The sequence below is a fragment of the Rattus rattus genome, chromosome 3 (genome assembly GCF_011064425.1).
Source record: "Rattus rattus isolate New Zealand chromosome 3, Rrattus_CSIRO_v1, whole genome shotgun sequence".
NCBI lineage: Eukaryota > Metazoa > Chordata > Mammalia > Rodentia > Muridae > Rattus > Rattus rattus.
In genome coordinates, this window is record NC_046156.1 from 103125903 (window position 1) to 103153262 (window position 27360).

The 27360-nt window shown below is 44.9% G+C and overlaps 1 protein-coding gene across 1 annotated transcript in view; it reads left to right on the plus strand.

The window, feature by feature from the left end:
* The window catches only part of Elf2 (E74 like ETS transcription factor 2), an 88270-nt gene that overhangs the window by 14529 nt on the left and 46381 nt on the right, over window positions 1-27360 (plus strand). The window contains 2 exon segments of the mRNA XM_032898439.1: window positions 1076-1297; window positions 18561-18726. Coding sequence (XP_032754330.1) covers window positions 1226-1297; window positions 18561-18726 — 238 coding nt within the window. The 5' untranslated portion in view covers window positions 1076-1225.

Below are 27360 nucleotides of genomic sequence, written 5' to 3' on the forward strand. Positions count from 1 at the left end.
GAGAAGATGAAGGAGAAGGAGGAAAAGGAGAAAGAGAAGGAGGAGGAGGAAGAGGAAGAAGAGGAGGAGGAAGAAGAGGAGGAGAAAGAGAAGGAAGAGGAGGAGAGAGGAGGAGAAAGGAGGAGGAAGCTGCCTTAGGGAGGGGCTAAGAGATGGGTCTGTCAGTAAAAGCAGCCACTCACACAGCCCAAGTTTTATTAAAATTATTTTTAAAAAGATTTATTTTAATTGTGTGTGTGTGTGTGTGTGTGTGTGTGTGTGTGTGTGTGTGTGTGTGTGTGTGTATAGTGTGAACACAGCTGCCAGCAGAAGGGGGAAGAGGGTGTTGGATTCCCTGGAGCAGCCTGACCATGGGTGCTGTGAACTCAGTACTCTGTTTTGGTTATTCAAGACAGGGTCTCTCTGTGTAGCCTTGGCTGTCCTGGAACTTGCTCTGTAGACCAGACTGGCCTCGAACTTATAGCACTCTACCTGCCTCTGCCTCCCAAGTGTTGAGGTCAAAGGTATTGTGCCAGTACCGCCCCGCTGAGCTCAGTACTCTTAACCACTGAGCTGTCTCTCTCCAGCCCAGAGTTTTAAAAAAAATCCGTTAAAATATCCCAGGTATAATATTGCATCTCCACAAAAGAAGGAAGTTATAACATTTTAAAAATATTAAAAAAAAATACACGTATGGGTGTCTTACCTACATGTATGTCTGTGCACCATGTGTGTGCTTGGCATGTAGGCCAGAAGAGGGCACTGGATCCCCTGGAAATGGAGTTATAGGCAGTTGTGAGTTGCCATGTGGGTTCTATAGAAGAGCAGCCAGTGCTCTTACCCGCTGATCAATCTCTTCAGCCCAAGGAAGTTTTAACATAATGCCTTCTATAACAATACCAGTATATAATAGCTTGGTAAGATATTATTCAATAAGTTAGTGATATTTGACTATTACATTCTTAAGTAGTGTGTTATTTACTGTCTTTTGACACATGTAGAAGCCTATATCCTGTTTAATTAAACTGTTAAGCACTCATTGCTTTATATCTTTCCTGTCTATCTTTAACGATTCATCACTTTCCCTCTTTTTTAGACCCTCTGGTTAATCATCTTTAGAAGACTGGACTTCTGGATGTCTACTCCATCACTATTGAATTAGAACATGAAACTGATAACCCTGGCAATCATCTGAGCCGTAATTACATTGATTCGCAGCGTTCGAAACTTGCTCAGGGAAGACGCGATGGCATCAGCAGTGGTTGGCGGCGGAGGCTCTGTTCTGGAGCTTTCCAGCAATGGAGTAGAAAATCAAGAGGTTAGGCATTTAATATATCTTGTCTCTGCTTGGTTAATAGAAACCAATATATGAGTCTATCTTGAAATGAATGCGGCTAACAGGTATTCGAAAGTAGACATGTACTGTGCCTAAACTTGTAGTGACCATGGATGTTTTTGTACATAACTTAGTGTTGGGGGAGAAAGGTGTTGCATGGAGTGGTGCAAGATGTGTGTGTTAGAGTGGATGAGGAGGGAGAGAGCCGGGAGGAGGGATACAATGTTTCCACGAGTATCCATGTTCTTAGATTATGGAGCATGAGGGATATGTTCATTGTATATAAACACCTAAATTGCATTCACTTCAAGTTAGAAGCTTACGTTTGCTTTGTCATTTTTATTTCGTAGTTGTTCTGTGTCTACTTCAGGATTGATCTGTCATATCTAATCTAATTAATATGTGCAGTTTGTATAATTAGAAAATGAAGTTTTGAAATTTCATGCAGGTAGGATTTTGAATCTTTAGTGTATTTGGTTATTTTCTTGCTACAGAAGAGTAAGAGGTAGGAGAAGAAAAGAAAAGGGGTTTTCTGGTCCGGGTTTCTGGTCCCCACTTCTCAGAGAGTGAGACTTGTCACCTTGCTGCACGCAGATGTTTGCTTGGAGATGCCTTGGAAGTCTCTCTGTGAAAGATGCTGCTGTCCCTGGGGCTGGTGTCAAGAAATGGCCCAGTGGCACGCCTAGGGACAAGACTCAGCGGCGTTCTGGGGTCCGGATGGTTTTCCCTGCTTGCTCCGTGTCTTTCAGTCTCTGAGACGCAGATCTGCTGTGGCAGACTTATGGGATGTATGTTTCTCTTTTCAGTTTGCTAACTCCTCCATGCTCCCTTTGCACTTAAAGACTGCTGCTAAAATGGTACAGAGTCCATTGGAAGAAGTCACCACGGTGGAACACACTTCCCGGGTCACCTTCTTTCTCTAAGACTCCCTTTCTGTATATTACCTCTGGGGATGAGTCGCCCGGGATGATGGATGCAGGGTTCGCTCTCCCCACTGATTAGCAACTGCTGCTTCTCTGTCAGGTTACCTTCCTCTGCCCTGTAGCTTTGCAATGTTGGTGTTTTATCGTGTGAGGAGAGCTGCCACGGACAGTATATTCACGTTTTATTGATTTATTTCTGGAAGCCTCCTTTAGTTTTTCCTCCTTTACGTGGGTTCACAAGAATTCCTGGTCAGAACTTATCGTGGAGGGAAACATTTTTAGATAATGAATTTACCAAGTTGTTAATGACTAATGACTTCTGGGATAGTTATAATCTGTGGAAGGAGGTCAGAAGAAGGCGGCGTGCTTAGTAGGTATTTACGGTGCTGTGGCACTAGTGTGGGACAACTTCCTGTCCCAGTCCATCCATTTGTTGTTGTAACGGATGACGGCTACTTAGTATGGATCAAGCACTTCATAAGGCACTGAGGTGAAAGTACTTCACAGGAGCAGTTAAAAGTGTTTTGGGGCGGAGATGGATGGAGAAAAGGGTTTAATTGATGTTCAGGATTCTCTGAAGAGGTGATAGTTTAGGGTTAGTAAGAGAAAAACGATCATACATTCCTAAGTGGGAAGAATTCCAGGAAGAGAGAACCCCACTAGTGTTGGGAATACTTGATGTTCCAAGGGTAATCTGAAGAGAATGAAGAGGCCGAGGCTTGCCTGTGGGCCGCTCTCCAGTGCTGTGCTTCCTGTAGAGCGGAATATCTACAGCTGGGAACAGCAGGTGCCACGAGCCTCTACCATCTCGGTCCCTGAGTCAGAAGTAAAACGTAGTTAGCGCCAGAGCTGGCTCACCAGTTAAAAGCACTTGTCACTCTTGCGGAGGACAGGTTTGGTGTCCAGTACCCACACGGCACCTCACAACCGTCTACCCGTAACTCTGGTTCCAGGCACTCACCACTCTCCTCTGACCTGTGGCACCAGGCATGCATGTGATGCCCAGACACTCATGCAAGCAAAGACCCATGCAGTTAAAAAAGAAGCAGGGCCAGAGACTGCTTAGCGGGTGGAAACCTTCGTCTGAAGGCGTGGCGGTTGAGAACTGAGGGAAAAGGAAGAGAGAACCAACTCCGTCCGGTGGTCCTCTGATCTCACACACATACCACAACACAGACTGATTATAAACATGCAAAGGTAGAACACCAGAGAATTTAAAATAATACTTAATATTAATGTATTAATATAAAAGTCATGCATGGGGTTGGGGATTTAGCTCAGTGGTAGAGCACTTGCCTAGCAAGCGCAAGGCCCTGGGTTCAGTCCCCAGCTCTGAAAAGAAGAAAAAAAAAAATAATAAAAGTAATGCATTGAATAAGATTAGGGTGTTTCAAAAGATGCTGAGAAAACAAAAAGTAAATGACAGATGCTGATGAGTGCAGATGTAAAAATTATTTCGAAGACAAATATAATGATGTAATAATATGGTAGAGAAGATTCTTTATTAAAGATTTATGTATATACTTTATGCGCATGAGTGTTTTGCCTACATGTGTGTGTTCCACACCCATGCCTGGTGAGCATCGATCAGAAGAGGTAGGAAACCCCTCGGAACTTGATTATAGGTGGCTGTGAACCATTTTGGGTGCTGGAAAGTTCCTCTGTAAAGGACACTTGTGATCATAACTACGGAGCAATTTCTTTGGCCTTGAGAGCAAATTCTTTTTTTTTTAAAGATTTATTTATTTATTATATATAAGTACACTGTAGCTGACTTCAGACACACCAGAAGAGGACATCAGATCTCATTACAGATGGTTGTGAGCCACCATGTGGTTGCTGGGAATTGAACTCAGGACCTCTGGAAGAGCAGATGGTGCTCCTAACCACTGAGCCATCTCTCCAGCCCCCTCGAGAGCAAATTCTTAGTGAAATGGGATTTTATAAAATTCCATATCCATTTATGGTAAAAAAAAATCTTACTTCAGATGTAATATATATATCCATAATCCTATTTAGTTGTTAAGTATTGGGACATTTTCTTTCAAATTAATTAGTCAACATGCTAACTGCTGAGGAGACTTTGATCGTCAGGTGTGGCGATTCACATCCGTAGTACTAGCACTCAGGAGGTAGAGACAGGAGGCTCATGAGTTCAAATCCAGCTACTTAAAACTATCTCAAAAACTAAATACAGGTAGCTCTGCCTGGTGGTGCTCACCCTTAATCCCAGCACTCAAGAGGGAGAGGCAGGCGGATTTCTGAGTTCGAGGCCAGCCTGGTCTACAGAGCTGGTTCTAGAATAGCCTGGAGTACATGGAGAAACTCTCAGGGAAAAAGCCCAACCCAACCCAACCCAACCAACAGACAAAGCAGTGAGTTGAACAAAGCAATCCTGAGACACTATCTTAGCAGAAGAAGAGACTTTAACAAAGAAGCACACGTTCCCCTTGGGTGGGACAGGCGGGAGGAACAGTGCCGCGGATGAGGTCAGCTTACTCAGCTATCACACACACAGAAGCTGGTAACAGAAGTCGTTCTCAGTTCTTTGAAGTAAAATGGTTGTTTGTTTCTGCTAACACAAAGTGTGAGCAGAGCTGGCAAGATGGCCTGGCTCTTTCATAACAGCTCTTTGGACCGGCCTGAAGACTGTAGTTTGATGCCCAGGCCACGTGTGGGGAGGCTGTCTTCTAGCCTCCCTGTATAACTAAATCAATGTAATTTAAAAAAATTATAAAAATTTTATATAATAAGTTATATATAATTTAAAAAGTATAGCTTAGACAGCTATTTGTATGCACATACCGGAATATGATATGCTAGCTTTTATTTTTTGAGACAGGTTCCCATGTAGATGAGTCTGGCCTTGATCCCAATGTGTAGTCAAGAATGATCTTAACCTGATTCTCCTGCCTCTGCTTCTGCATGCTGGGATAAAGGTGTGCACACCATCATGTCAGCTAGGGACCGAGCTCAGGGCTTACACTTGGGAACTGAGCCGCACCCTCACCTCCAGCATCTGGTTTTTATTTATGTGCACGAATGTTTTGTCTGTATGTATGTATGTGCACCATGTGCATGCAGACACTAGAAGAGGACATCCAATCCCCAGGGACTGGAGTCCCAGGCAGTTGCGAGCTGTCATGTGGGTGCTGGGAATTGAACCAGGGTCCTTTGCAGGAGCAAGAAGTGCTCTTAATCATGGAGCCAACCATTCAGCCCCGGAGCATCTGAGCTTTAGAAATTTAAATCAGAGGATATATAAGAGGATGTGTGCCGTTTACTTTGCACTCTATAGTGTTGAGAGGCAGGAGTGGAAGGAAGGGTATATTCTATGGGAAAACCGGAATTAGTTACGTGCAGTTGGCGCCTTTCTTTAGGCGTGCAGTGAGGGAGAGCCATCTGCACTCCTCTCTTCCCCGCTCTGCGCTCACTGATGCCGTGCTGATGGTATGCAGTTGCTTGTGGGCTACACCTTATGTTTAGTGTGTGGTTAAGTCATTTTTTAAAAACTGCAAATAGAAGTTTCTAGAAGGCATCTGCTTCCAGAGAAACAAATTGGGAGTTTTCCCACTTAAGACTGTGATGGAATAACTGAGCCCAGACTTACACTGCCAGCGTGAACAATCAGGAAAACAGACGGAGTGTGTGATAACGAGGGGGTGTCCCGAGTCTGCACTGGCCGTGCTGCTTGGAAAAGAGCACCAGCGAAGTAGCCGTCTCCTCGAATCAAGGGAACAAACCCAGCAGGTTCTCATGAGCCCTTGTGAAGGATACAGTATCCGGAACGCAGAGAAGCAGCCTCTTCCCAGAGAAAGGGCTGCATGCGTTGCTGGGGCTCTGTGTCTCTGCTGGAACCTCCAGCAGTTTAGCATAGCAGAGTCCATGAAGCCAAGCAAAGGCTGGCCAGAAAGGCACAAACTCAGTTCTTCTGCTGGGAGATACTGGCATTCTAGGCAGCCAGGCAGAAGAACCCTGGTCTAAAGCCCTGGACATTCCTTAAAAAAAAACAAAAACAAAAACAAAAACAAAAACAAAAACATAAGGGGGCTCAAGAGATGGCTCAGCTTTTAAGAGCATTGGCTGCTCTTCCAGAGGTCCTGAGTTCAATTCCCAACAACCACGTAGTAGCTCACACCATCTGTAATGAGATCTGATGATCTCTTCTGGCATGCAGGTGTACATGCAGATAGAGCACTCATATAAATGAATAAATAAATCTTATTAAAAAAACAAAAAAAGCCATAAGGGTCATGTCTATATATTAGGGCTAAATTAGCCTGTACAAGCCCCTGGGCTAGATCCCTGATCTCTCTCTCTCTCTCTCTCTCTCTCTCTCTCTCTCTCTCTCTCTCTCTCTGTCTCTCTCGATTTATTTATTTAATGTGGCTGTCTTCAGACACACCAGAAGAGGGCACTGGATCCCATTACAGATGGTTGTGAGCCACCATGTGGTTGCTGGGAATTGAACTCAGGACCTCTGGAGGAGCAGTCAGCGCTCTTAACCATTGAGCCATCTCTCCAGCCCACTCCCTGATCTCTACCTGAAAAAAACTGATCCATACATAACTGTTCTAACTCCATACGTAATACTCTTAAGACAAGATAGTAAGTAAAATGTACCATCTATTAATGGAAAACTTACGTAAGCTTTATGAAACATACAGCAGGGAAATGTGTACCACTGAAGAGTTTGTTAAACGCTGGTTTAGTTACTTTAGAAGAAAGGCATCAGAGTCTGAAGACAGCAATGGGAAGGAAGCACCTTAACAAGTACAGAGAAAAGGAGGGAAACGAGGACAGAAAGCAGTGTTCGTCCACTGCAGTGCCACCCTAGCTTGTTTTAATGACGGTCCTGTCATTGCTGCCCCATCTCGTTTCTGAGATGTGTTTCTATGTAGTGCAGGGCCACCTTGAACTCACCATCCTCTGTGTTGGGGCTGAGTGCTGGGAGTGGAGGTGAGCATACACCCTGGCTACCTGTCCAGCTCTCAGAATGAGTAGAGCAGAGGGCAACAGGAAAATCAGATGTGGAGAAATGACAGCCACGTATTTGTAAATTTGATAAATAAACCTATAGATGCAATAATTTTAAGATTTTTTTTTTTTTTGGTTCTTTTTTTCGGAGCTGGGGACCGAACCCAGGGCCTTGCGCTTCCTAGGCAAGCGCTCTACCACTGAGCTAAATCCCCAACCCCTAATTTTAAGATATTAAAATCTGTGTAAGATAAACCAGAAATTAGGTAGCAAGGACATCATGATAAAATTGTTCAAAGCCAAATTCGGAGACTTTTTTTTTTTTTCCGGAGCTGGGGACCGAACCCAGGGCCTTGCTAGGCAAGCGCTCTACCGCTGAGCTAAATCCCCAACCCCCTAAATTCGGAGACTTTTAAGAGTGGCCAGAGGTGAATCTCAGGCCAAGTGAAGACCAGTGTGCCAGATACTTGAGTTGAAGCCTTACAGGTCAGAGGTCAACAGTACCTGCAAACTGCTGGAGACGTCCTCAGGGCTTAGAGCGCTGGCGGCTCTTTAAGATGACCTGGATACGGTTCTTAGCACCTGTGTGGTGGCTCACAACCATCTGTAACTCCAGCTCCACAGGATCCAGTGCGGTCCCAGGATGGCGGCTCAGGATACCAGGCACACCCGTGGTACACATGCAAACGTGCAGGCGAAACCTATGTACACAGAAGTCAAATCTTCACAGTACACATCTAGTAGCTTGGTGGGTTCGCTCGGCAGGTCCCAAACCTGATGGACGGTGTTCAATTCCTGGAACCCATAAAATGGAAAGAACCAGCTCCTGCAGATTGTGTCACGACTTCTGCATGTGTGCAAGCGCGCACACACACATAACTAAACATTTTAAACTGAGTTTTCCACTTGAGACCAAGGCTAAGAGAATTTATCACAAATACACATGAACTATAGAAATTAAAAATAATCTTAGGCAGAAATTAATGATTCCATTTGGAAACTTAAGATGTTATGCAAAATGAAGAGGCCTGTTAGTGTGTGGTGAATATAAAATTATTTTTGAAGAGTAAAGCTTATTATATATAAACACTTAGCATGTGATATAGCTCTCCTAATGTGCTTAGGTATATACATTTTTTTTTTTTTTGTTTGTTTGTTTGAGACAGAATCTCACTACCTATCCCTGGTTGGCTGGCCTTGAGCTATGTAGACTAGGGTGGCCTTGAACTCACCATCCTGTGTCGGGGCTGAGTGCTGGGAGTGGAGGTGATCTCCCTGCCTCTGCTTCCAGTGTTCTGGAATTAGAGGTGTGTGCCACTGCCCGGCTACTTAAACCTAGTTATATGGATATTCAATGTGCCACATGTATGCAAAATAAATAAAAAACAAGTATGTGTAAAAACAATAGGAACACAAACTTATAGCTGGCACATGCCTGTAATCACCCCTCTTGGGAAGCCGAGGCGAGCGACCATCAGTTCTGGGTCACACAGTGAGACTTTCACTGTCTCAACAGAACCAACTGCTCTTGAAGGGGTTTAAAGGCAGCTGGGTGGCGGTGGCGCACGCCTTTAATCCCAGCCCTCGGGAGGCAGAGGCGGGTGCCTCTGAGTTTAGGACAGTCCAGGGCTGTGTCGAGAGACCTTGTCTTGTAAAACCAAAAATAACAACAAAAACCAAAAGAAAGAAAGAGAGAAAGAGAGAGAGAGAGCGAGAGAGAAAGACTTAGACCACATGTATGGACAGAAGACTGCTCCACCTGTTTCCCCGTTTCCCGTGACTGCGGTGGGACATCTGAGCCTGCACGCTTTATAAACTGAAGAGCTGGTTTGTCTCACAGTTCTGGAGGCTCAAGGACACAGTGCCAGCTTTTCCTTAGCTCCGGCGAAGGCATCAGGATGGGTGCTGTCATAATCAAGGAACGAGGCCACCTGGCAAGACAGCAGCACGCTGTGGCCAGGTCGGGCGAGGCTCTTTGTTTATAATTGCATCACTGTCACACTGCGTTTCAAGAGTGGCACTTTTAATGATATGAAAACATTTCAGTTGGCTCCGCTGCCACACAGTCCATCTTCCTCCTAATGATGCCCCGAGAGGATCAAGCTTCCGGTCCTTGAACCCACAGAGGATACACTTTAACCTGAGTGAAGCTACAGACATCTTCAGAATATAAAGAGTAGCAAAACGAAGGTGCCCTATTAAAGTAGGAGGGCTAGGGGCTGGAGGGGTGGCTCAGTGGTTAGGAAGGCTTGCTGTGTGATCATGAGGACTGGTGTTCAGATCCCAGCACCCACTTTACACGTCTAGCACGCACCCCAGGGAGGTGGAGGAGAGAGGCTAACTGCTGCCTGTCAGCTTCCAGACTAACTGGGAAAGCATGAGCTCCGGGTTCAGGGAACAACCGTAGCCTGTGTGTGTGTGTGTGTGCACATAAGAAATAAAAAAAGGGCTGGAGAGATGGTTCAGCGGTTAAGAGCACTGACTGCTCTTCCAGAGGTCCTGAGTTCAATTCCCAGCAACCACATGGTGGCTCACAACCATCTGTAATGGGATCTGATGCCCTCTTCTGTTGTGTCTGAAGATAGCAACAGTGTACTCACATATATGAAATAAATACATCTTTAAAAAAAGGAAACAAAAAGAGATGATTTGGATAATTGTATGACTGGCTAATAAGCAAAAAAAAAACAACAAAAAAATGATGCAACATTTTTAGCCATTGAGGAAATAAAGAGCCATTGAGAACTTAAGAGGTGGCTTAGCCATTAAGTACACTTGACTGCTCTTCCAGAGGTCCTGAGTTCAATTCCCTGCAACCACATGGTGGCTCACAACCATCTGTAATGGGATCCAATGCCCTCTTCTGGTGTGTCTGAGGACAGAGCACTCATATACATAATATACAAGAATAAATAAGTCTTTTTTTTTTTGGAGCTGAGGACCGAACCAGGGCCTTGCTCTTGCTAGGCAAGCGCTCTACCACTGAGCTAAATCCCCAACCCCTAAATAAGTCTTTTAAAAGAAGAAAAGAAATGCACATTAAGTCGTCAAAGACCCTGACACGCTTGGCTAATTGTAGTGTGATGTGTGTGTTGGGGAGGATGAGCAGTGGGTGCTCAGACATTTTTAATGGGACTGTCCTAAGAACCAGTTTAGAAAAGATTTTGGCACTCTTAGAACTCTTAGAATTAAACGTGTAGATTACTGTCTTACGTGGTAGACTCCCACCTTACACACTGAGGCATGGTCTCTCACTGAGTATGGAGTTGGTCTGTTCAGCTGGACTGGCTAGCTGGCTAGTCCCGGATCCCATCTGCCCCCTGAGCATTAGAGTCACTGCATGGATGCCGGAGATCCAAATTCTGATCCTCACACTTGTTCGTAAGGAAGCATCAACACAAAAAGTTAAACACACACACTCTCAAAACAACACGGGGGGCTGGAGAGAAGACCCGGGTTCAATTCCCAGCACTCATGTGATGGCTCACGACCATCTCTAATTCCAGATCGATCCAGTGCTGGCTTCCGAGAGCACCAGGCGCACTGGTGGTGCACGGATGTACATGCAGGCAACACACACAAAGCTAACAACCACTCCCCCGTGCGTTGGTTTTCACATAAAAATTAAAGAAAAGGCATAGATTAGTGAGATGGTTCAGCAGGTAGAGGTGCTTGCCGACCTCAGTCTTGGACCCACAAAGGGTGTGTGTGTGTGTGTGTGTGTGTGTGTGTGTGTGTGTGTGTGTGTGTGTGTGAGTGAGTGTGCATGTGCATGCGCACGCACTCGCTCGCACATCTGTGCAAGGTACGGGGTTGGAGATCTGGAGGGCTGGGTTGGTGGTTGCCTGGGTCTGGGTGTGAGCGGGGTGGATGCTGCTGCAGAGGGACAGGGGAGTTGTTTGAGTATTCTGCTGTTGATGAGAGTCCAAGGATTATGCATTAAAACGAGCTTATTGCCTTCATGAGGACATTAAAGACAAATATGGAAACCTGATTCTTCTGCACTGCCAAGCCTGATGTTCAGTCCTTTGTGTTCAGCACTAGGGAGGCAGAGGCAGGAGCACCTCTGAGTTTGAGGCCACAGTTCTGTCTCACGTGGCGCGTTCCAGGCAGCCGGTTACACAGGGCCGTGCTAGGATTATGTGGCACTGCCATGCCTGATTCGTGTTTCTGCTAAGGCGTCGGAAGGCGCTCTTCACACCGTGAGGGACATACAGGACACGATAAGCATTTCCTGTGTACTCGTTAGTGTCGCGTCTCTACCCCGAGTCCAGTGGTGTGGTTATGAGTCCCGGTAGGCTTTTAAAAACCTTTGCCTTTGTGGGTTTCTAACTTGAGGGATGTTGCAGGATATTTGATCACACTGTGAACCCTGAGGTTGTGTTTATTGACTGAAGAAGCTGTTTCTAGTTGTAGTTTGGCTCAGCCCTTCGTACACACTCTTAATCCCAAACATCGATGGTAAAGTGAGTTTGTAGAAGGAAGCACCCTTGTTTGAAAGTGATGTCTAATTGAGTGGCAGACAAAGTGACAAATCAGAGAAAGACTTGACAGAATAGGATAGAAAAGAGTGTGCCCAACTCTCAGGAGAAGAGAGAGGAAAGGGAAGCTATTTAGAGCAGTGCAGAGAGACAAGAGGAGGCAGTTTTACCAGGAGAGTTTTACAGAGACAGGTTGCAGAGAGAACAAGGTAGACACAGGTGAAGACAGAATGAGCCAAGCAAATGAGAAGGGGCCGGGGGGATTAGAGCATATTGCCAATGTTAGTATGAGGCCAAGCAGGACAATTCAGTAAGAAACTGAGAGAAGCCAGATTGAATCAGTCAGCTTGGAGAGGACTTCAAGAGTTTGAGCTAGAAGAGCTGAGTTGAACCAGCCCAGCCAGAGATCAGAAAGAGCTAGAGAGGTTAATGAGCTTAATCAGCAGGTAGTCTCAGGGGCTGAAAACATTCTAGGCCTAGATTAGATTGTAGGGAGGCTAGAAGCTTCCAGGACTAGGCCGAGGTTAGTAGATAGTAGATAGAGAGTACAATTACATGTGGAGAATAAAAGTTAAATTTACAGAGGGCAGTGACAAAATATCTAAACCTCTTCCTAGGGAAACACTGTTGTTTTGCAGATTTAAGTCGTTCTCTTGGAATGGAAGTTACTTAGAGCACTCCTAGAACTAACAGTGCTGTCTTCTGGGGAGAGAACAGGGGTAAAGTGCTTCGACCTTGTTGAATCTGTTAGCTCCAGGTTCAGTGGGAGACCCTGGCTCAGGAAATGAGGAGGCTAGGGGTTGGAGATGTGGGTGAGTGGTTAAGGAGTTAGCATGCAAGCTTGGGGCCCTGAATTTGAACCGTCAGATGTCACATAAAGCTAGCAGCACAGTATGGTGTGACTAATTCTGTTTTTGAGGTGAAATTGGAGTCAAAAGAATGAGGATCCCTAGACAGCAAAAGACCCTGTCAAACAAGGTGGGAGCAGGGACCAGCAGCCCAGGCTGTCTTCAGACCTCCATGTGTAAGTGATGGCATGTATGTGTACACACTGACACACAAACACAAGTAAGGTGAAGATGGAGGAAGACGCCCAGTGTGGACTTCCGGCCTCCACATGCATGAACACATACAGAAACCTGTGCATGTACATACAGCCCCCCTCCCCCATAGGAAAGACAGTCAGAGAAGCAACGTCTTCCCAGACATTATGTGGGTGGTTCATATATTAACATACATGTATTGGCCATATATGTATGCTTCACGGAATTTAGTCATAATTGGGTGTCCTGTGTTGGTCTTTAAGTCTAGCAACCCTAGCCTATAGAGTCAGGTGGGCTGTACCAAGACGCAGTGCGTTTGGGCTTTGTCTATTTAATGTTTGCTGAGGCGACTCGGGTAAAACAACCGTAAGAAGACAGTGAGTGCGGTAACTACTTCTCACATCTCCTCTGAAGAGTAGACAGCGCATCTGTGTGCCGTGCCTGTTCTCCGTCATTCGGAGATGGACTCGTCACTTGCTGTCCGATTCTGTGTGTTCAGTATGTGAGTAACTGCTGGAGGCAGAGTCTGTCATGTTGCTTTCTAAGCAGCAGGTACTTAAATTCTGCATTTGCGGTGTGATGTCTTTGAGGACTTAAGGTGTAACGTTTGCCATCTAACAATTGTCCAGCCGACAATTTGGATATGTACTTGTAATAGAACGCCATACGTAGACAGCATTGATGTTAGGCAAACACCTTGTGTCAGGAAGACTTTGACTAGAAAATGTCCTTTGGGGGATTAAATAATGAAAAGTAGAGGGAAAGGATTTGGACAGACGTGGAGGCTACAAAATGAGGTGAGTAAATGTCATGGCAAGGTTTATGTTTGGGGACTAAGTCACACACACACAGCTTGTGTGCAGCAATGTAGGAAAGAAGCTGGTAACGGTGGTATGTATGTATGTAAGTATGTATGTATGTATGTATGTATGTATGTATGTATGTATTTTGATGGGACTGTAATAAAAAATCCCACAATGAGTGGCTTCACAAAACAAACTTAAATCTTATGGGTCTAGAATCTAGAATTTTGAAATTCCAGCATTGGGGAGTTGTCTCATGAGAGCAGTGGGAATCCACTTTATGCCCCATTACCGTGTGGTAGCTTCACACTGCCCTCGGTGTGGAGATAGAACTGCCTGTGTCTTTAAGTGGGCTTCCCCCCCCCCCATCTGTGTGTCCAAACTGTCCTTTTCTGTAAGGACTAGTGAGATTGGGCAAGGCCTTATCCTGCTGATCATATATCTCAGCTTGTATATCTCTACAAAGAGCCATTTCCAAATAAAGTCACAGTCACGGTATGGGTAAAAACATCCACACTTTAGAAGACTTAATTCAACCCATGACAAGTGTGGAAGTCATTGTTTTGTGGTTTAACCTTTTAGACAATACAGGATCATTATTAAAGCTTTTTGTGCAAAGAGGAAGTGACGTAGACAGTTTTGAATGCGGTGTGACAAAAGTAGACCTCAAGACCAGTACTGCTGTTGTAGAATACTCAAAGCTGCCAGCAACTCCTCCTTTCTGTGATGTGTGCTTTGTGCACAGTTAATTTTAAAGACCTATGAAATATTATTGTGACTTGTTATCTAAATATAGAAAACAGAGGGAAAAAATGTAAGAACATGAAGAGGTACTGATAGTTTATTTCACGATGTTGGTGTTTTATTTGTGGTAGTTGAAAATGGAAGTTGAGCATAGGGTTAGGTGAAGGACAGAGACTTGATGACTGCCATGGACATAGGGGTGCTGCTGGAAGAAGAAATGGGGGGCTGCCTAAGGAAGGTGAAAGCGAAAAACAATGCTGAGAGAAATGGTGGGTGTTTAGTGGAGACCAAGGAGGAGTCATAGGCTAAACTGGAAGGTGGAGGTAAGCAGAGGTGGGAGGGAGACTGGAAGGAAGGAGATGCTGGCGATGTTTGAGAGCACTGACAAAGCTGACAGTGCAGGTGTGGGCCTTTGATCCCAGCTCTCAGGAGACTGGGTGGTTTGAGGTCAGCCTGGCCTACTGGAAAAAGCAAGGAGGGGTGGGCAGCACAGACAGGACTATGTGTTAGTCTAGGTGCCCTATTATATGTTGTGCTCGGCTCTATTAAAGATTTATTTTGTTTGTTTGTTTATTTCAAGACAGGGTTTCTCTGTGTAGCCTCACCTGTCCTGGAGCTTACCGTGTAGATCAGTCTGGCCTCAAACTCACACATTTGCTGGCCTCTGCCTCCCGAGTGCTGGGACCAAAGGCATGTGCCACCACCACTTGGTTTAAAAGATTTATTTAAAGTTTTTTTTTTTTACATGTTTGTGTGTCTCTGTGTATGTCTGTGCATGTATGAGGTTTTTTTTTTTTGTATGACATAAAATAACTTGATTCCGTGGAGTAGACATTTTCAAGCTTGTTGAGTACTATTTGTGAGAGATTTGAAGTTTCAAAATTGTAACCTATGCAAGCTGGAACCCATTTGTAATCCCAGGGTTTGCGATACTGAGGCAGTAGTAGATTGCTACAAAGTTGAGGTAAAGAAACTGCCTCCATGACTGCTTCAACAGCAAGTGTCCAAAGGTAACTCCGAGAGTGGAGAGCACAGAGAAAAGCAAGCAGACTGGACATGGCCAGGGTTAGGGAGGCGGGGAAGCAGGAGAGAGAACAGCTGTGGGCAACAGTGGAGAGAGCAAGTGAAGGGGGAGAGAGGGAGCAGAGGATAGTGAGAGGGAGACAGAGCCCGGAGACTGGAGCCTAGCAAGGGGCGGGAGAGGAGAGCTGGGGAGGAGAGCTGGGGAGGAGAGCTGGGGAGGAGAGCTGGGGAGGAGAGCTGGGGAGGAGAGCTGGGGAGGAGAGCTGGGGAGGAGAGCTGGGGAGGAGAGCTGGGGAGGAGAGCTGGGGAGGAGAGGTGGGGAGGAGAGCTGGGGAGGAGAGCTGGGGAGGAGAGCTGGGGAGGAGAGTGGGAGGAGAGCTGGGGAGGAGAGCTGGGGAGGAGAGCTGGGGAGGAGAGGCGAGAGGAAGTGGCAGTAGTAGAGAGCAAATTATAAGGAGGATCGGAGCTGAGGGGAGGGAAGGGCTAGGAGATCAGCAGGGACTTTGAAGTGCATGACACTATTTGAGTAGGGACTGCAGGGAGCCTGGACGCTGCATGGCTTTGATATGCAACCACAAGTAGCCATATGTCCCTTCTGCCAGCCATAAGGGGAAGGACTCCTTTGGCAGCTTCACAAGTTCCCGAGTAATGCCGGCTCTTATCTGACCACCCGAAAGCTAGAGCTCTCTTCTGGGCCTGTGGACTTCCTGAGACTTAACAGAAGTCATCTGGCTCACAAGGTTCAAGGCCAGCATGTGGCACATAGGGAAGCCCTATCTGTGTAGCCCTGGCTGTCCTGGAACTCCCTTTGTAGACCAAGCAGCAGGCATGGAGCTCTGAGGACCTGCCTGCTGGTGAACACAGGACTGACAGCCTTTCCTGGTCCAGCTCCTCGGTAGTTTAGGGGATGTTGCTGTGGGCTAAGGTTCAGCTGGAAGTGCGGACGGATGGCACAGCTGTTAGTTCACGCAGTCGGGAGCAGCTTTTCTTTCTCTTTGTTTCCTCTCTCTCGTTTTTCTCTTTGTGAGTTCAGTTTAAAAACTGGATTCATATTCTGTCCTATCCTAAAAAAAAGGAAATTGTTAGTCAATGGACATTTCCTTAAAAATTTTTCAGTTTATGTCACGAATTACATTTTTGATAAGGTGTTTTAAGGACAATGAAGCACATAAAATATATACATATTTTAAGAATAACGTTGGGGGGTTGGGGATTTGGCTCAGTGGTAGAGTGCTTGCCTAGCAGGCGCAAAGCCCTGGGTTCAGTCCCCAGCTCTGGAAAAAAAAAAAAAAAAGAATAACGTTGGGAGCATGAGGCAGTATGATCATGAGTTCAAGGCCAACCTGAGATATATATATATATATATATATATATATATATATATATATATATATATGTATATATATCATGACCATGTCTCAAAAAATGACACAGAAACCCCAATCACCCAGACACGCTAGTAAAGGCCAAAAAACCCTGCCCCCAGTACATTACTGTCATTCAGGTTCAGTGGATAGTTGCTGGCATTTTGTTTGTTTGTTTGTTTGCCCAGGGTGGTCGGTCTAGAATATGATGTGTGTGTGACAGTGACTTTGACCTCATCCTTCCTCCGCCACTGTGTTGAGCTAAAATTGCAAGTGTTTTAGTAGACTGTGCCCCTCTCCCCTACCCCGTCTTTAGGGGATGTTGCTGTGGGGTGACACCTATCAGAGGTGTCATCCTTACAGACGCTGTCCTTTCCTTACAGGTTAGCATCTATGGTGACGTCCCCAGCAGTGAACTGTTGATTTTGTAAAGCATGACTCAGTTCCAGGCTGAGTTCTATCATCACAGGGCAGCCCGAGGTCATCAGGTCATCAGGAAGTGCTTCAGCATGGGCCTGTTGGTTCTGCAGATGCGTGGTCAGATAAAGGGTTCCGTTCTGTTGTGTGTGTTCGTAGGATCATGGTGGCTCCCCCTCTCCCCCACTGTTTTGTTAATCACTCATCTTAGGCATCAGGGCAAGGTGGAGTGAGTGCATGTACTGAGGCAAGGCCAGTGTGGTAGCAGTCTGGACCAGGCTCTCCTTGGCGTGTGTCCTCAGGAAGAATGTCATTGTTTATACATGTTGTCACAGGAGACACTTCACATATGGCCCTTTACATTTTCTGTAGTTAGCCTTTTCAGTCATTGACAGCCTGTGGGGAGGTGGAATGTCATGGTGGAAAGGTTTGAGAGCGGAGTTGTCTCTTAGTGACCAGGAAACAGGAGTTTTGGACAGGAGAGGGGACCAAGAGGTACTTACTAGTCAAGGGTGTGTGCCTCCAGGGACCCTCTTCCTCCGATGAGGCTCTACTTCCCAGATCTCACCATCCCTCTGTCGTCTATTCAGAGTTTGAATCTATTGTGGGTTAAGCCATTTTCTGTGCCAGAGCCCTCGTGATCAAACTGTTTCTGGAAACAGCCTCACAGAGACAGCTAGGGAAGAGACTTATTAATAGTCTTTTACATGTCCCCCAATCCAGTCAAGTTGATAGATTGATGTAGTCCTGACCTGTTGGTGTTTAACTGCAGGTACAGTAGGCATCCTGGAGATTGTCTTAGCCTTCTGGGAAATTCCTTGTCTTCCTCCTGTGTTGGGTTGCCTCTGGCTTTCCCTTAAACTCTTTGTTATGTTTGTGTTTGCTTTTCTAGTGGCTCATGGCTGTGAGTTTGATCCCAGAACTATAATAAAAGAAAAGCTTCTTGTCTGAAACATATTTTATACTTTGATTGACTCAGGGTGCTTTTCCCAGTTTCTGTGGATGCTCTGTGGCTTTAATGGTTTCTTTTCAAAGTGTCTGGTGCTGTCTGTGGCCTTGCCACTGCCCAGTAAGCTGCTCTTAGGCTGCGATTCGACTTTCTTGCGTCTGCTAATGCATCTGATACCCGTTCACACCTTTCCTTCTTCCCAGGGTTTGATGTTCTTGGCTCTTTTTCTTTGTTGCAGCATCTCTGTTCCTTAGTGTAAGACTTAAAACGAAGTCTCTTAGCTTTGTTTCAGTGAGTTTTCACAAAAAAGTGAAGTATGCTTGCTTTGAATTAACTCTTAACCCACGAGCCCTGATTACTTCGTCTGTCTCTTAAGACTGTCACAGCCAGCCTTTCCACTTCTTTGTCTTGCACATGAAAGACACTGTGTGGACTGAATGACACTGTGGGAATCCGGTTCAGAACTAAATCCAGAAGTGCCCAACAAAAAACTTGATTGCTCTTTAACTTTGCTTTTGTAGGGAGGGGACACGGTCCCTGAATTTCCGGCAGTGATTGTGGAGCCTGTCCCCAGTGCGAGGTTAGAGCAGGGCTACGCTGCCCAGGTGCTGGTGTATGACGATGAGACTTACATGATGCAGGATGTGGCGGAAGAACAAGAAGTTGAGACGGAGAATTCAGAAACAGGTAAACATCGCAAAGGGTCCTTGTTACCTCCAACTCTGATTTTTTAACAAGCTACCTATTTTATGTTTCAAGGTGTTTTGCCTGTATGTATGTCTACGTGTGCAGTGCTCACGGCAGCTAAAAGAGGGTGTTGGATCCCCTGAAACAAGTTACAGATGGTTGTGAACCACCGTGTGGGTGCTGGGAACCCAACCCAGGTCCTCTGGAAGAGCAGCCAGCGCTCTTACCTGCCGAGCCATCTCTCCAGCCCCTCACGTTGTTTTGTTAGCTTCAGAATTACTGTTGTGGGGAACCTTTTACTGAAGAACCTGTTTTAAAATGCCATTTAGTATAGGATGGATGTTGGTGAAAAATCTCTGTTTAAAAGAGTGTTTGTATAAGTAAAATAGTTCAGTGTTAGAATTCTTCACTATACTACATCCTTGGAGGTTGCTTTATTTTTTTCTGTAACTACAGATATTCACTAGTTATTTACTTATAAAAATCAGTAAGTTTGTACACAAGAGTGATATTTTCTGATAAAAAAAATGAGGATAGTGTTCTCTCTCTAACCGCTTTAGCCCTTCTTTAACTCAGCATAGCTGGAACAGTACTTTTTTTTTTTTTTAAAGCATCTTTGCCTGTCGGATTCCTCTTTCTTCTCTGTCTTCTTAGACATACTGGTGTTTCCATTAGTGTGTATTTCGTCAGCTATGTGTGCATTCGGGGATTAGTGCACGTAACTTGTAGGGAAATCTTTTCGGCTTTGCTATGACCATGAAGAAAAATTTCCCTAAATCATTTTAGTGACTTACATAGTAGTAAACAAAGAATCATAATCTGGTAATGTTTTGGAAAAATTCTTATTGGTTTGCAATCCTAGTGAAATTTTCTCTCTCTCTCTCTCTCTCTCTCTCTCTCTCTCTCTCTCTCTCTCTGTCGTGTGGTGTGTGTGTGTGTGTGTGTGTTTCAAAAGACAGCTTGTGGGAATCGTTCTCCTTTCCTTCTATTATGTGAGTCTCCCGGAAGGAACTCAGTTGTTCATTAGTGCTTTTATATATTGAGACTTCTAACAGGATGGACAATTCTTAAATATTTAGATGTATTTCTACAAATGTAGCAAACTCTCCCAATTACGTTTTGAGTGTCTGACGTCTTTTGTTCCGGGGCCAGTGGTGCCCTCTTAAGTACTGCTGGCTGTTAGTCTCAAGTTGTTCTCCAGTTTCATTCTTTTATCAAGCTTAGCGATTAGGAGCTCTTGTTCTTCCAAGCAAGGATAACGTGCCAGCGAAACTCCCGGGGAAGTGCAGGCTGGTTCATCTGATGACAGGGAGCCAAGCACTTCCTGAAGACTTGCTGATCTGGCGTGGAGTGGAGTGTTGCTCTAGGGGATGACACGTACTTTTGAGCATTTTCCAGGCTGAAGGGAGATGTGTAGGTCCAGGGATGTCCTTTCTTCCTTAAAAAAATGAAGTCATATCACTATGTGTATTAATTTTACGTGTAGGCTATTTTGACTGCAGAAGGTAGAAGTGGGCATTGGATGCCCTGGAACTGATGGCTGCCCATGGTACAGACGCTTGTGAGCTGTTACGTGTCAGGACTTGAACCTGGCTCTTCTGGAGGAACGGGCAGCACATTAAGTCTTCTCTCTAGACCCGAGTTTTCCTCAAATGATTGACCTTTGCATCGAACTGAGAACTTTAAAGCATGAGAACAACTGTAGCATTTGCACAAGTGGATCCATCAGGGTGCTCAGTGTACGCGATGCCAGAGCAGGCTGACGAACGGGACTGTGTACTTGACGATAAATTCTTCAGTAATTAAATTCATTCATTTGAAATAATTTGGAATAGAAATGAATGTAACCCAGTTAAGGAGTCCTGAGGGTGATGATTCCATTCATAGGACAGAGATGCTAATGGTTGTGATGTTGGAGAGGAGGCTTGGAGCCGGGCCGGGCGTGGTGCACGTGTGTAGCCTGACTGCCCTGAAGGCTGACATTCGAGGGGCTGTGGATGTAAAGGCCAGCCTGGGCTCATATGACCAGGCATGGAGAAAAAACAGTTGCTTTTGCAATTATTTTTGACAAGTTGTGTTTTAACATTCAATACCATCTTATTTTGAGGGTCTCCCTGGCACCCTTGGCAGGCCTTGAACTTGGTACAGGCGTGCTGCTTCTGTCTCCTGAGAGCTGGGATGACCCATATGCTCTACTGTAACCCGCATGATCTCAATAGGATTCTTTAGATCGACTTCCGTAAACAGTGGAAGGAAATGTTAGTCAGATCACTTATTCTATAAAAGGTTCCTCAGAACTTCATGTTCCATGCTCGTTTGCTTTTTTAAGAATTTTTAAAAATTTTTTGTGTTTTTATTTATATGAGAACACTGTAGCTTCAGACACAACAGAAGAGGGCATCAGATCCCATTACAGATGGTTGTGAGCCACCATGTGGTTGCTGGGATTTGAACTCAAGACCTCTGGAGGAGCAGTCAGTGCTCTTAACCTCTGAGCCATCTCTCCAGCCCTCATTGGCTTTCTTGATCATAAGTTTTAATGACTTTACAGGGCTTATTAATGGCCATAGGTTATTTTTTGTTTTATGCACCTACCATGCTCCCCCAAATAATTTTTTTATATTAGGAAATCTGAGCTTGATTTTATTTCTTTTTAAAAGAACCACACACTCCAAGTGGATTGTACTTCTTACAGAGCATAGACAGATGGGTAGGGGTTGCCATGGCAGCGGAATCTGTTTCCATTTGCTAATGGATTAGGATGGGAGGGTCATTTCTTGTAGTATTAAAAGTTTGTAACTGAAATCTAGACATGTCGATGTTTTAAAAGAAACAGACTAAGAAGAAATGGAAGGGAATGCAGGGTCTCTGTTTTTGTTTGGTGGCTGGAGGGAGTTAAGATGATAGAAAAGGGGTGGTGAGCTGGCTCAGTGGACACTGGGGCTTGTCTTGCAAGCCTGGCTCTGTTTGATCCCCAGGACCCACGATGCGCTGGAAGGCAGGAATTGACTACACACAGTTGTTCTCTGGCCTCCAGATGTGCACCATGGCACGGGAGAATATGCACACACACACATCATCAACAAATACAAGGAAAAAATGTATAGAATAGAATTTCCTCGTAAAAGTTTTGGAAATATTTTCTGGACTTCTTTTAAACTATAATTCATTCTCTGCCTCTGTCTTTGTCTCTTTGTTTCTGTCTCTCTCTCTCTCTCTCTCTGTGTGTGTGTGTGTGTGTGTGTGTGTGTGTGTGTGTGTGTGTGTGTATTGAGACAGAATCTCTTAGTGGCCTCCAGGTCACAGATTGTCCTGCCTCTGCCTCCTGAGTCCCGGGATTAAGGTCATGCTCCACTATACCAGGCTTATGATTCATATTTTATCAGCATAAAATCATAGTTAATTTAACTTGCTCTTTCAGCTCTGGCGGTCACATTGAAGTTCTTCTTCTTTTTTACCTCTGTGCCCTTGCGTGTCCCTGTCAGAAACGCTATCCTCACTGTGAAGCAGGCAGGACTGGGTAGCCTCATAGCCCTTCATTGCCTTGTATGTAATGGGACTCTCATTTTGATTGTAATTTGGTCTGTTTTGCTTATCCTTCTTTTAGAAATCTCCATTTCCTCTCTGAGCTTAGTGGCGATACTAATATTCTCTTAATTGCTGTAGGAAAAACTGAGAACTGTAAGACTTTGAGCAGAGTTATACTCATTTAATGTGATCACAGGCGGCTGCGAGGATGCTGAAGACTAGTAATGATGAGTCTTTAGGAGCAGCGGTTAGCTGTGGAGGGTGAGCTTGTCTCGGGGGCTTGAAATAACTCAGAGAGCCACACACTTCCGCAGCATGGCCTCTGCTGACGGGTGGCAGTGATGACAGGGAGGCGCTTACTGGGTTCTCTCTTTTTTTTTTTTTTTTTTGGGGCTGGGGGCCGAACCCCGGGCCTTTGCCTTGGTAGGCAAGTGCCCTTCCCCCTGCGTTAATCCCCCACCCCCGGCTTACTGGGTTCTCTACACAGATTTTTAATGCTCCCCTTAAAATATATAGATCTGAAGTAAGATTTATTGAATGTCAAGAGTTAGCAATTTAGCCGATATCGCAGCTGCAAGACCTACAGGCTCTCGGGAGAAAGCGCTGCCATCTCTGTCTATGGACGGATTCCGAGTAGGCTGGGCTGTGACCGAGTGGTAAAGTGCTTATCTAGCTAGCATACGCAAGGCCTTAAGTTCAATCTCAAGTACCATATGTAAATTCACAAATACTATTTGGATGTGACCTGAAGGGTGACTTAAGAAATTGAAGTAGTGGCAATAGGAGCAGTGGGCTCCATACACATCATCCCAGTCAAATGTAACCTGAGCCCAGACAAGGCAGGGCATACTCAAGGCAATGAGAGACGGTGACCTGCTGGAGCGATGAAGGGAAGATGGTTTTAAGGAGCAGGTGATCTTAATTGTGAGGTTTGATTTTGAGTTGAAGTGTCTATCTAAGAAGAAATACGTCGGTCTTTACAGATGCGTGCAGGAGTAACAGGATTCTGTCACAAAGGAAGTGGCTAACTTATGGGAAGTCATAGTAGAAGAAAGCATAGTATGGAGGGCGGGTAGGGTAGCGCTCAGCACTGTACAACAGACCCGTTTCTATTCTTGGCTCCGGGGCTCAGGGGAGGGCCCAGCTATACAACTAAGTCAGATGTGAAGCGGTTGCCCTGGAAAAGGAATCACCTTGGGAAAAGCTGGGACCTTGGTCAGAGGATGTGTCTGGTTGGATGGCATGCCACAGTGAGGGCCAGGTCAAGTCTCCTAGGCTTACTCTCCCCTTCCCTAGTCCCTGCACAGTCTCTCCACTGAACAAGCCCAGGCTGAAGCTGTGTGAGCCCCGTTGATGCAGCTGCTCTCCTGGGCTGGAGATGAGGGTGGAAAAGGGCTAGGGTGGGTGGAAGCTGCCCCGTGTAACTGCAGCCCAGTGACCAAAGGATAGAGACAGATTTGGGGTCGTCCTCACTGAAACCCTGGAAATAAGTTAGTTAGACGAAGGGAAAAGGCACTGCATAATGTCCCTGTGGATCAGAAAATGGCATACAATTAACCAGGTACTTTTAGAAATTTGAAAAGCCCGAAGAATTCTAAAAGCAAATCTGAGAGAGCATCCTGGGTGACAGTTTAACTGTTCAGCCTTTTGAGTATCTTTCCTGCCTTCGCTTGCCTACCTCTGCCTTCAGTTTTCCTCCATATCACTCACTTGGTAATGTTTCACTGTTATAAACTAGGAATTTAAGACTGTAAGGACTTCACGAAAGAAATACAGGACAATTCTTGAACAAGTCTTCCTTTGACTTCATTAGCAGCTTTTTGTATGTCTCCAAGTCTGACAGGTCTGCAGTCTACTCAGTCTGAACATTTAACTTGGCTTCATCTGTTGTACTTCCTTTTACTTCCACATTAAAAAAGAAAAGAAAAAAGAAAGAAAAAGAAAAAACCCAAGGGAACACATACTTCAGCAAGCATTTTTCCTTGTCATTCTTCCTTAGCTCACTGCACTGGACAGTCAGCCTACAGCTCACTGCACTGGACAGTCCACAGCTCATTGCACTGGACAGCCAGCCTACAGCTCACTGCACTTGACAGACATCCTACAGCTCACTGCACTTGACAGACATCCTACAGCTCACTGCATTGACAGACATCCTACAGCTCACTCACTGACACTTGCTCAGCATTTGTCAGTCAGCCCACAGCTCACTGCACTTGACAGACATCCTACAGCTCACTGCACTTGACAGTCAGCCCACAGCTCACTGCACTTGTCAGTCAGCCCACAGCTCACTGCACTTGTCAGTCAGTCTACAGCTCACTGCACTTGACAGTCAGCCTACAGCTCACTGCACTTGACAGTCAGCCCACAGCTCATTGCACTTGACAGTCAGCCCACAGCTCACTGCACTTGTCAGTCAGCCCACAGCTCACTGCACTTGACAGACATCCTACAGCTCACTGCACTTGACATTCAGCCCACAGCTCACTGCACTTGACAGACATCCTACAGCTCACTGCACTTGACAGTCAGCCCACAGCTCACTGCACTTGTCAGTCAGCCCACAGCTCACTGCACTTGACAGTCAGTCTACAGCTCACTGCACTTGTCAGGCAGCGTACAGCTCACTGCACTGGACAGCCAGCCAACTGCAGCTTACTTTGCTTGTCAGCTGCTCTTTGTTTGTTAGATTTCAAAGGCCAGTCTTCTACCAAGCTCAGTGGCCCTCGAGTCATCCAGAAGTGCATCCTTTGTGGAAACTCTACTCTCCCAGCTCTCTTCCTTCCTGCCCTTCACAAGGACTTTTCAAAACATACTGAGCTTCCTCTTCCCGTTTCCTCACCTGTACTATGCTTAGCACTCTCTGCTCTAGGCCCATGCACCGGGGACTTTGCACAGTTGTTATTTCAACGTTAATCATTCTTCTGACCTTCCACTGTGCTATCCAGATTCACTTACTGTCTCATGTTGTTCTTGTATGCCCTTTTATTTCATAGTGAGGATAGAAGTAACCGTGAAATTTGTGTGTGTGTGTGTGTGTGTGTGTGTGTGTGTGTGTGTGTTGAACATGTGAAAGGTAGTCAGGAAATACAAAGCACTAGAGTTTGAAGTTAGCATTTTAGTTAGTGAAAAGCCATTTTATGGCCAGGTGTGGTGAAACTTGCCTGCAGTCTCAGGTCTTCTAAGGCAGAAGGATGGTGGATGAGTCTAGTCTGGACTGCATGGAGCCAGACCCAGTTTCCGAAAAGTAAATGAAGGAAAGAAAGAAAGGGAGAAGAATATATATTTATATATAAATATAAAAGTTTATATGAAGTCTTCAGTATTTCTTTGTTGAATAAACTAATGTTACTCAGAATTTTGAAGGTCATCCAAAAAATACCTGAACGTGGTCTTATATATATGATTTTTAATAATTTTTTATCATATCTAAGTTTGATTTTTTTTTTACAATGTGAGCAATAAATGATCAGTGGAAAAATGAGGAAATTTTACAAAGAATAAGCAAACTGAAAGTCATTATCATCAGTGAGACAGATTGCTACTTTTAAAGATCTAAATAATACAACTTTGGTATTGGCATGGACTAATCCTTTAAAAATTAATATTATTATTTGATATGTCTTATTACGCTGCCCAGGTTGGCTCTAAACCTCCCCCCTCCCCCAGCACTTCTTGGGTACCTGGAGCACTTCTCTGTGCTGCCGTGCCCAGAGAGCGCTGCTCTATGAAGTTGTCATGTTATTTTCTTCTAGTTGTTCTTAGACTGCATCATCACGAGAGGATATGCTGATCTTCAGTCTGCACAGGGTTCCTGCATCTCTCCTTTGAGTAGTTGTGGCGAGGCTTTGTTTGTATTCAGCCACTGAGGCATAAAAAGTCATCCTCTACTTAATTACCTAGAGGGTGCTTAATTACCTAGAGGCTTTTTAAACTCTGTTTTATGGGCTGGCGTGATGGCTCAGTGGGTGAAGGTGCTTGCCACCACAAGCCTGATGACCTGAGTCTGATCCCTGGGACTCCTGAAGGTTAACAGTCTGTGATTTCCATAGCTTGTCCTGACACACACATGCCCACATACACACTCACAAATGCACAACCAATATATTTAAGACTGTTTTAGTGAGCAACAAAAAATTGTATTTGAAAATTAGTTGAAATTTAGAAGAATAAGATTTTTTATGTAATTTAATAAGAAAGCAATGGTTGCTTTTTAATAAATGAAAGTGGAGGTTTATGAGCACAGTTTGAAAAACTAAAGTCAGATTTCTTTACTGAAATATGAGAAGCCGGATTTCTGTCTTGAAGACTCGTAGCACGAGTCTGACTTTATGCTGAGCTGTGGTAACTTCCTTATTTGTTATACCATCAGAAATCCTCCCTGTGGCACAAAAGGACTCTTTTAATTAGAAAATATTGTTGCCACAGGGAGGTAGAAGATCGACTTGAGAAACTGGGGACCTGGAAAGGAGCCCCAGTCCTAGGATCACCTGAAGGTGAGACAGATTGAGCCAGGAGGAAGACCATGCTGGTAGGTCGGCTTTTAATTTATTAAGAATGTTTATGGTGTTATATTTCATTACAGTTGTTTCATCTGCTTTGTCATATTTGTGTTAAAGAATGACGATTCCTCCTTAAGAAGAAATAATAAAGCAGTATTTTTTTCACCTATGCAGTTTTCTTCCCACGTTGTCCCCTCACCTTGCTCTGTAACTACCCCTGTGGGTAAGTTCCAGGATGGTCTGAGGCTTTGACGCTGCACCCACCCAAGAAAGGCCTCTTCTCTCCCTTCTGTTGTGCCCATATTCTTCCAATACAGACATTGTCTAAGTCCTTTAAAATGTTTTCCTTCAATTGTCTGTTTTCTTGGGGTTGGTAAAACATAAATCTCAAAAGTTAATTGAGTTTTCTTTCTGGAATTAACTGAATTATAATTGTACTGTGGCTAAAGTTATCTAGAGAGCGTTACTGGAGAAAAGCTTTAATATTTTAATATCTATGTTTCATTTAGCCTGAGAGGCCATCAGTAGTTGAAAACTATTATTTTTATACCAGTGGAGGAAGAAGATGCTTCTATTCACACACACTGAGAGCCCATCAATT